Source organism: Schistocerca americana, chromosome 11 (assembly GCF_021461395.2).
Source record: "Schistocerca americana isolate TAMUIC-IGC-003095 chromosome 11, iqSchAmer2.1, whole genome shotgun sequence".
NCBI classification, from domain to species: domain Eukaryota; kingdom Metazoa; phylum Arthropoda; class Insecta; order Orthoptera; family Acrididae; genus Schistocerca; species Schistocerca americana.
In genome coordinates, this window is record NC_060129.1 from 163,876,489 (window position 1) to 163,888,441 (window position 11,953).

Below are 11,953 nucleotides of genomic sequence, written 5' to 3' on the forward strand. Positions count from 1 at the left end.
TGGGAGAAACGCAAATATGGGATAAACGCAAATATGGGATAAACGCAAATATGGGATAAACGCAAATATGGGAAAAACGCAAATATGGGACAAACGTAAAAATGGGACAAACGTAAATATGGGACAAAAGTAAATATGGCAGAAGAAAAATTTGGTTGCACAATTTGGGTAAAAGAAGGAATCGGTTGGTAGCATGGGTTTATGAGTAATTGGAAAAACGCAAATATGGGAAAAACGCAAATATGGGAAAAACGTAAATATGGAAAAACCGCAAATATGGGAAAAACGCAAATATGGGAAAAACGCAAATATGGGCAGAACGCAAATATGGGAAAAACGCAAATATGGGAAAAACGCAAATATGGGAAAAACGCAAATATGGGAAACACGCAAATATGGGAAACACGCAAATATGGGAATAACGCAAATATGGGAAAAACGCAAATATGGGAAAAACGCAAATATGGGATACATAAAAATATGGGAAAACCGCAAATATCGGAAAACCGCAAATATGGGAAAACGCTAATTTGGGAAAATCGCAAACATGGGAAAGACGCAAATATGGGAAAAACGCAAATATGGGAAAAACGCAAATATGGGGAAAATGCAAATATGGGAAAAACGCATATATGGGAAAAACGCAAATACGGGAAAAACGCAAATATGTGTCAAACACAAATTTGGGACAATTGCAAATATGGGACAAACTCAAATCTGGGACAAGCACAAATATGGGACAAACGTAAATATGGGACAAACGTAAATATGGGACAAATGCAGATGTGGGAGAAAAGAAATTTGTGGATACAATTTGACTAAACGGAGGAATCTGTTGGTAGCATGAGTTCATGAGTAATTTGAAAACTCAAATATGGGAGAAACGCAAATATGGGAAAAACGCAAATATGGGAAAAACGCAAATATGGGATAAACGCAAATATGGGAAAAACGCAAATATGGGAAGAACGCAAATATGGGAAAAACGCAAATATTGGAAAACCGCAAATATGGGATAAACGCAAATATGGCATAAACGCAAATATGGGAAAAACGCAAATATGGGACAAACGTAAATATGGGACAAACGTAAATATGGGACAAAAGTAAACATGGGAGAAAAAAATTTGGGGGCACAATTTGAGTAAAAGAAGGAATCGGTTGGTAGCATGGGTTCATGAGTAATGGGAAAAACGCAAATATGGGAAAATCGCAAATATGGGAAAAACGCATATATGGGAAAAACGCAAATATGTGTCAAACACATATTTGGGACAATTGCAAATATGGGACAAACGCAAATCTGGGACAAACGCAAATATGGGACAAACGTAAATATGGGACAAATGTAAATATGGGAGAAATGCAAATGTGGGTGAAGAGAGATTTGTGGATGCAATTTGACTAAACGTAGGAATCTGTTGGTAGCAGGAGTTCATGAGTAATGGGAAAAACGCAAATATTGGAAAAACGCAAATATTGGAAAAACGCAAATATGGGAAAAACGCAAATATGGGAAAAACGCAAATATGGGAAAAAAGGCAAAAATGCGAAAAACGCAAATAAGATAAAAACGCAAATATGGGTAAAACGCAAATATGGGAAAAACCCAAATATGGGAGAAACGCAAATATGGGAAAAACGCAAATATGGGCAAACGCAAATATGGGAAAAACGCAAATATGGGAAAAACGCAAATATGGGAAAAACGCAAATATGGGAAAAACGCAAATATGGGAAAAACGCAAATATGGGAAATCCGCAAATATGGGAAGAACGCAAATATGGGAAAAACGCAAATATTTGGAAAACGCAGATATGGGACAAACACAAATATGGGAAAGACGCAAATATGGGAAAAAAGTAAATACGGGAAAAGCGCAAATATGGGAAAAGCGCAAATATGGGAAAAGCGCAAATATGGGAAAAACGCAAATATGGGAAAAAAGCAAATATGGGAATAACGCAAATATTGGACAATCGTAAATATGGGACAATCATAAATATGGGACAATCGTAAATATGGGAAAAAAGTAAATATGGGACAAAAGTAAATATGGGAGAAGAAAAATTTGGGGGCACCATTTGAGTAAAAGAAGGTATCGGTTGGTAGCATGGGTTTTATGAGTAATGGGAAAAACGGAAATATGGGACAAATGCCGATATCGGACAAACGCAGATATGGGACAAACGCAAATATGGGAAAAACGCATATATGGGAAAAATGCAAATATGGGAAAAACGCAAATTTGGGATAAACGCAAATATGGGATAAACGCAAATATGGGATAAACGCAAATATGGGATAAACGCAAATATGGGATAAACGCAAATATGGGATAAACGCAAATATGGGAAAAACGCAAATATGAGAAAAACGCAAATATGGGACAAATGTAAATATTGGACAATCGTAAATATGGGACAATCGTTAATATGGACAATCGTAAATATGGGACAAACGTAAATATGGGACAAAAGTAAATCTGGGACAAAAGTGAATATGGGAGAAGAAAAATTTGGGGCACAATTTGAGAAAAGAAGGAATCGGTTGGTAGCATGGGTTTATGAGTAATGGGAAAAATTCAAATATGGGACAAACGCAGATATGGGACATACGCAGATATGGGAAAAATGCAAATATGGGAAAAACACAAGTATGGGAGAAACGCAAATATGGGAAAAACGCAAATATGGGATAAACGCAAATATGGGATCAACGCGAATATGGGAAAAATGGAAATATGCTAAAAACGCAAACATGGGAAAAACGCAAATATGGGAAAAACGCAAATATGGGAAAAACGCAAATATGGGACAATCACAAATATGGAACAAACGTAAATATATGACAACCGTAAATATATGACAATCGTAAATATGGGACAAACGTAAATATGGGACAAAAGTAAATATGGGACAAATGTAAATATGGGAGAAGAAAAAGTTGGGGGCACAAGTTAAGTAAAAGAAGGAATCGGTTGGTAGCATGGGTTTATGAGTAATGGGAAAAACGCAAATATGGGAAAAACGCAAATATGGGAAAATCGCAAATATGCGTCAAACACAAATATGGGACCAACGCAAATATGGGACAAACTCAAATATGGGACAAACGCAAATATGGGACAAACGTAAATATGGGACATATGCAAATGTGGGAGAAGAGAAATTTGGGGATACAATTTGACTAAAAGTAGGAATCTGTTGGTAGCATGGGTTCATGAGTAATGGGAAAAACGAAAATATGGGAAAAACGCAAACATGGGAAAAACGCAAATATGGGAAAAACGCAAATATGGGAAAAACGCAAATATGGGAAAAACGCAAATATGCGTCAAACACATATTTGGGGCAAAAGCAAATATGGGACAAACGCAAAAATGGGACAAACGCAAATATGGGAAGAACGCAAATATGGGAAAAACGCAAATATGGGAAAAACGCAAATATGTAAAACGCAAATATGGGAAAAACGCAAATATGGGAAAAACGTAAATATGGGAAAAACGCAAATATGGGAAAGAACGCAAATATGGGAAAAAACACAAATATGGGAAAACCGCAAATATGGAAAAACGCAGATATGGGACAAATGCAAATATGGGAAAAACGCAAATATGGGAAAATCGCAAATATGGCAAAAACGCAAATATGGGAAAAACGCAAATATTGGAAAAACACAAATATGGGAAAAACGCAAATATGGGACAAACGTAAATATGGGACAATCGTAAATATGGGACAAATTCAAATGTGATAGAAGAGAAATTTGGGGATACAATTTGACTAAAAGTAGGAATCTGTTGGTAGCATGGGTTCATGAGTAATGGGAAAAACGCCAATATGGGAAAAACGCCAATATGGGAAAAACGCAAATATGGGAAAAACGTAAATATGGGAAAAACGCAAATATGGGACAAACGCGAATATGGGAAAAACGCAAATATGGGAAAAACGCAAATATGGGAAAATCGCAAATATGGGACAAACGCAAATATGGGAGAAATGCAAATATGGGAAAAATGCAAATATGGGAAAACGCAAAAGTCGGACAAACCCAAATATCGGACAAAAGCATCTCTGGGACAAATGCAAAAATAGAAGTAACGCAAATATGGGAAAACAGCAAATATAGGAAAAACGCAAATATGGGAAAAACGCAAATATGGGAAAAACGCAAATATGGGAAAATCGCAAATATGGGAAAAACGCAAATATGGGAAAATCGCAAATATGGGAAAAACGCAAATATGCGTCAAACACATATTTGGGGCAAAATCAAATATGGAACAAACGCAAATATGGGAATAACGCAAATATGGGACAAAAGTAAATATGGGAGAAGAAAAATTTGGGGCACAATTTGAGTAAAAGAAGGAATCGGTTGGAGCATGGGTTTATGAGTAATAGGAAAAACGCAAATATGGGATAAATGCAGATATGGGACAAACGCAAATATGGGACAAACTCAAATATGGGACGAACGCAAATATGGGAAAAACGCAAATATGGGAAAAACGCAAATATGGGAAAAACGCAAATATGGGAAAAACGCAAATATGGGAAAGACGCAAATATGCGAAAAACGCAAATGTGGGAAAAACGCAAATGTGGGAAAAACGCAAATATGGAAAAAACGCAAATGTGGGTAAAACGCAAATATGGGACAAACGTAAATATTGGGCAAACGTAAATATGGGACAATCGTAAATATGGGACAAATGCAAATGTGGGAGAAGAGAAATTTGGGGATACAATTTGACTAAAAGTAGGAATCTGTTCGTAGCATGGGTTTATGAGTAATGGGAAAAACGCCAATATGGGAAAAACGCCAATATGGGAAAAACGCAAATATGGAAAAAACGCAAATATGGGAAAGACGCAAATATGGGAAAAACGCCAATATGGGAAAAATGCAAATATGAGAAAAACGTAAATATGTGAAAAACGCAAATATGGAAAAAACGTAAATATTGGACAAACGTAAATATGGGACAAATGCAAATGTGGGAGAAGAGAAATTTGGGGATACATTTTGACTAAAAGTAGGAATCTCTTGGTAGCATGGGTTCATGAGTAATGGGAAAAACGCCAATATGGGAAAAACGCCAATATGGGAAAAACGCAAATATGGGAAAACTGCAAGTATGGCAAACACGGAAATATGGGAAAAACGCAAATAGGGGAAAAACGCAAATATGGGAAAAACGCAAATATGGAAAAAACGCAAATATGTGAAGAACGCAAATATGGGAGAAAGATAAATATGGGAAAAACAAAATTATGAGAAAAATGAAAATGTTGGAAAAATGCAAATGTGGGAAAAACGCAAATATCGGAAAAATGCAAATATGGGAAAAATACAAATATGGGAAAAACGCAAATATGCGACAAACGTAAAAATTGGGCAAACGTAAATATGGGACAATCATAAATATGGGACAAATGCAAATGTGTGAGAAGAGAAATTTTGGGATACAATTTCACTAAAAGTAGGAATCTGTTGGTAGCATGGGTTCATGAGTTATGGGAAAAACGCCAATATGGGAAAAACGCAAATATGGGAAAAACGCAAATATGGGACAAACACAAATATGGGAAAAACGCAAATATGGGAAAAACGCAAATATGGGACAAATGCAAATATGGGAAAATGCAAATATGGGAAAACGCAAAAGTGGGACAAACCCAAATATTGGACAAAAGCATCTCTGGGACAAATGTGAAAACGGAACAAACGCAAATATGGGAAAACCGCAAATATGGGAAAAACGCAAATATGGGAAAAAAGTAAATATGGGAAAATCGCAAATATGGGAAAAACGCAAATATGGTTAAAACGCAAATATAGGACAAACGCAATTATGGGACAATCGCAATTATGGGACATTCGCAATTATGGGACAGATGCAAATTTCTGACAAACGTAAATATGGGACAAATGCAAATGTGGTAGAACAGAAATTTGGGGATACAATTTGACTAAAAGTAGGAATCTGTTGGTAGCATGGGTTCATGAGTAATGGGAAAAACGCTAATATGGGAAAAACGCAAATATGGGAATAACGCAATAATGGGAAAAACGCAAATATGGGAAAAGCGCAAATATGGGAAAAACGAAAATATGGGAAAAACGCAAATATGGCAAAACGTAAATATGGGACAATCGTAAATATGAGACAGTCGTAAATATGGGACAAACGGAAATATGGGACAATCGTAAATATGGGACAAACGTAAATATGGGACAAACGTAAATATGGGAAAAACGTAAATATGGGACAAAAGTAAATATGCGACAAAAGTAAATATGGGAGAAAAAACATTTGGGGGCACAATTTGAGTAAAAGAAGGAATCAGTTGGTAGCATGGGTTTATGAGTAATGGGAAAATCGCAAATATGGGACAAACACAGATATGGGACAAACGTAAATATGGGACAAAAGTAAATATGGGAGAAGAAAAATTTGGAGGCACAATTTGAGTAAAAGAAGGAATCGGTTGGTAGCATGGGTTTATGAGTAATGGGAAAAACGCAATTATGGGAAAAACGCAAATATGGGAAAAACGCAAATATGGGAAAATCGCAAATATGGGAAAAACGCAAATATGGGAAAATCACAAATATGCGTCTAACACAAATTTGGGACAAAATCAAATATGGGACAAACTCAAATATGGGACAAACGCAAATTTCGGACAAACGTAAATATGGGACAAACGTAAATATCGGACAAATGCAAATGTGGGAGAAAAGAAATTTGGGGATACAATTTGACTAAAAGTAGGAATCTGTTGGTAGCAGGGGTTCATGAGTAATGGGAAAAACGAAAATATGGGAAAAACGCAAATATGGGAAAAACGCAAATATGGGAAAAACGCAAATATGGGAAAAACGCAAATATGTGAAAAACACAAATATGTGAAAAACGCAAATATGCGTGAAACACATATTTGGGGCAAAATCAAATATGGAACAAATGCAAATATGGGAATAACACAAATATGGGAAAAACGCAAATATGGTTAAAACGCAAATATAGGACAATCGCAGTTATGGGACAATCGCAATTACGGGACAAACGCAAATATGGGACAAACGTAAATATGGGACAAATGCAAATGTGAAAGAACAGAAATTTGGGGATACAATTTGACTAAAAGTAGGAATCTGTTGGTAGCATGGGTTCATGAGTGATGGGAAAAACGCTAATATGGGAAAAACGCAAATATGGGAATAACGCAAAAATGGGAAAAACGCAAAAATTGGAAAAACGCAAATATGGGAAAAACGCAAATATGGGAAAAACGAAAATATGGGAAAAACGCAAATATGGGAAAAACGTAAATATGAGACAGTCGTAAATATGGGACAAACGGAAATGTGGGACAAACGTAAATATGGGACAATCGTAAATATGGGACAAACGTAAATATGGGACAAACGTAAATATGGGGCAAAAGTAAATATGCGACAAAAGTAAATATGGGAGAAAAAACATTTGGGGGCACAATTTGAGTAAAAGAAGGAATCAATTGGTAGCATGGGCTTATGAGTAATGGGAAAAACGCAAATATGGGACAAACACAGATATGGGACAAACGTAAATATGGGACAAAGGTAAATATGGGTGAAGAAAAATTTGGAGGCACAATTTGAGTAAAAGAAGGAATCGGTTGGTAGCATGGGTTTATGAGTAATGGGAAAAACGCAGTTATGGGAAAAACGCAAATATGGGAAAAACGCAAATATGGGAAAATCGCAAACATGGGAAAAACGTAAATATGGGAAAAACACAAATATGCGTCTAACACAAATTTGGGTCAAAATCAAATATGGGACAAACTCAAATATGGGACAAACGCAAATTTGGGACAAACGTAAATATGGGACAAACGTAAATATCGGACAAATGCATATGTGGGAGAAAAGAAATTTGGGGATACAATTTGACTAAAAGTAGGAATCTGTTGGTAGCAGGGGTTCATGAGTAATGGGAAAAACGAAAATATGGGAAAAACTCAAATATGGGAAAAACGCAAATATGGGAAAAACGCAAATATGGGAAAAACGCAAATATGTGAAAAACACAAATATGTGAAAAACGCAAATATGCGTGAAACACATATTTGGGGCAAAATCAAATATGGAACAAATGCAAATATGGGAAAAACGCAAATATGGGCAAAACGCAAATATGGGACAAACACAAATATGGGAAAAACGCATACATGGGAAAAACGCAAATATGGGACAAATGCAAATATGTAAAAATGCAAATATGGGAAAACGCAAAAGTGGGACAAACCCAAATATTGGACAAAAGCATCTCTGGGACAAATGCAAAAACGGAACAAACGCAAATATGGGTAAACCGCAAATATGGGAAAAACGCAAATATGGGAAAAACGCAAATATGGGAAAAACGCAAATATGGGAAAAACGCAAATATGTGAAAAATACAAATATGTGAAAAACGCAAATATGCGTCAAACACATATTTGGGGCAAAATCAAATATGGAACAAATGCAAATATGGGAATAACGCAAATATGGGAAAAACGCAAATATGGGAAAAACGCAAATATGAAAACAACGCAAATATGTGACAAACGCAAATATTTGAAAAACGCAAATATGGGAAAAACGCAAATATGGGAAAAACGCAATTATGGGAAAAGTGTAAATATGGGACAAACGTATATATGGGACAAATTCAAATGTGGGAGAAGAGAAATTTGGGGATACAATTTGACTGAAAGTAGTAATCTGTTGGTAGCATGGGTTCATGAGTAATGGGAAAAACGCAAATATGGGAAAAACGCAAATATGGGAAAAACGCAATTATGGGACAAAAGTAAATATGGGAGGAGAAAAATTTGGGTGCACAATTTGAGTAAAAGAAGGAATCGGTTGGTAGCATGGGTTTATAAGTAATAGGAAAAACGCAAATATGGGACAAACGCAGATATGGGATTAACGCAAATATGGGACAAACGCAAATATGGGACAAACACAAATATGGGACAAACGCAAATATGGGAAAAACGCAAATATGGGAAAAACGCAAATATGCGAAAAACGCAAATATGGGAAGAACGCAAAGGTGGGAAAAACGCAAATATGGGAAAATCACAAATATGGGAAAAATGCTAATATGGGACAAACGTAAATATTGGGCAAACGTACATATGGGACAATCGTAAATATGAACAAATGCAAATGTGGGAGAAGAGAAATTTGGGGATACAATTTGACTAAAAGTAGGAATCTGTTCGTAGCATGGGTTCAAGAGTAATGGGAAAAACGCAAATATGAGAAAAACGCAAATATGGGAAAAACGTAAATATGGGACAAACGTAAATATGGGACAAATGCAAATGTGGGAGAAGAGAAATTTGGAGATACAATTTGACTGAAAGTAGAAATCTGTTGCTAGCATGGGTTCATGAGTAATGGAAAAAACGCAAATATGGGAAAAACGCAAATATGGGAAAAACGCAAATATGGGGAAAACGCAAATGTGGGTAAAACGCAAATATGGGAAAAACGCAAATATGGGAAAAACGCAAATATGGGACAAAAGTAAATATGGGAGATGAAAAATTTGGGGGCACAATTTGAGTAAAAGAAGGAATCGGTTGGCCGCATGGGTTTATGAGTAATAGGAAAAACGCAAATAGCGACAAACGCAGTATGGGACAAACGCAAATTTGGGGTAAACGCAAATATCGGAAAAACGCAAATATGGGAAAAACTCAAATATGCGAAAAACGCAAATATGGGAAAAACGCAAATATGGGAAAAACGCAAGTATGGGAAAAAAACAAATATGGGAAAAACGCAAATATGGGACAAACGCAAATATGGGACAAACGCAAATATGGGAAAAACGCAAATATGGGAAAAAAGTAAATATGGGACAATCGTAAATATGAGGCAATCGTAAATATGGGACAATCGTAAATATGAGGCAATCGTAAATATGGGACAAACGGAAATATGGGACAATCGTAAATATGGGTCAATCGTAAATATGGGACAATCGTAAATATGGGACAAACGTAAATATGCGACAAAAGTAAATATGGGAGAAGAAAAATTTGGGGGCACAATTTGAGTAAAATAAGGAATCGGTTGGTTGCATGGGCTTATGAGTAATGGGAAAAACGCAAATATGGGACAAACGCAGATATGGGACCAACGTAAATATGGGACAAAAGTAAATATGGGAGAAAAAAAATATGGAGGCACAATTTGAGTACAAGAAGGAATCGGTTGGTAGCATGGGATTATGAGTAATGGGAAAAACGCAAATATGGGAAAAATGCAAAAATGGGAAAAACGCAAATATGGGAAAAACGCAAATATGGGAAAATCGCAAATATGGGAAAAACGCAAATATGGGAAAAACGCAAATATGCGTCAAACACAAATTTGGGACAAACGCAAATATGGGACGGACTCAAATATGGGACAAATGCAAATATGTGTCAAACGTAATTATGGGAGAAACGTAAATATGGGACATATGCAAATGTGGGAGAAGAGAAATTTGGGGATTTAATTTGACTAAAAGTAGGAATCTGTTGGTAGCATGGGTTCATGAGTACTGGGAAAAACGCTAATATGGGAAAAACGCAAATATGGGAAAAGCGCAAATATGGGAAAATCGCAAATATGTGTAAAAAGCAAATATGGGAGAAATGCAACTATGGGATAAAAGGCAAATATATAAAAAACGCAAATTATGGGAAAAACGCAAATATGGGACTAACGCAAATATGATACAAACGCAAGTATGAGACAAACGCAAACATGGGACGAACAGAAATATGGGACAAATGCAAATGTGGGAGCAGAGAAATTTGGGGATACAATTTGACTAAAATTAGGAATCTGTTGGTCGCATGGGTTCATGAGTAATGGGAAAAACGCTAATATGGGAAAAACGCAAATGTCGGGAAAACGCAAATATGGGAAAAACGCAAATATGGGAAAAACGCAAATACAGGGAAAAACGCAAATATGGGAAAAACGCAAATATGGGAAAAACGCAGATATTGGAAAAACGCAAATATTGGAAAACTGCAAATATTGGAATAACGCAGATATTGGAAAAAGGCAAATATTGGAAAACGCAAATATTGGAAAAACGCAAATATTGGAAAAAGGCAAATATGGGAGAGACGCAAGTATGGGAAAAACGCAAATATGATACAAACGCAAATATGAGACAAACGCATACATGGGACAAACAGAAATATGGGACAAATGCAAATGTGGGAGCAGAGAAATTTGGGGATACAATTTGAATAAAAGTAGGAATCTGTTGGTAGCAGGGGTTCATGAGTAATGGGAAAAACGCAATATGGGAAAAACGCAAATATGGGAAAAACGCAAGTATGGGAAAAACGCAAATATGCGTCAAACACATATTTGGGGCAAAATCAAATATGGGACAATCGCAAATATGGGAAAAACGCAAATATGGGAAAAACGCAAATATGGGAAAAACGCAAATACGGAAAAAACGCAATTATGGGAAAAACGCAATTATGGGAAAACCGCAAATATGGGAAATCCGCAAATATGGGAGAAACGCAAATACGGGGAAAAACGCGAATATGGGAAAAACGCAAATATTGGAAAAACGCAAATATTGGAAAAACGCAAGTATTGGAAAAACGCAAATATTGGAAAAAGGCAAATATGGGAGAAACGCAAGTATGGGAACAACGCAAATATGGGAAGAACGCAAATATGGGATAATCGCAAATATGGGAAAAACGCAAATATGGGAAAAACCCAAATATCGGGCAAAAGCATGTATGGGACAAATGCAGATATGGAACAAACGCAAATATGGGAAAAACTCAAATATGCGAAAAACGCAAATATGGGAAAAAAACAAATATGGGAAAAACGCAAATATGGGAAAATTGCAAA

General features: G+C 36.1%; 1 protein-coding gene across 1 annotated transcript; it reads left to right on the plus strand.

Moving 5' to 3' along the window:
- Window positions 1-225: 225 nt before the first annotated feature.
- On the plus strand, window positions 226-1,019 carry LOC124553463. Its single transcript, XM_047127322.1, has 2 exons — window positions 226-762; window positions 843-1,019. Exons 1-2 carry the CDS (start codon window positions 226-228, stop codon window positions 1,017-1,019), a joined length of 714 nt encoding a protein of 237 aa, XP_046983278.1.
- Window positions 1,020-11,953: the final 10,934 nt, after the last annotated feature.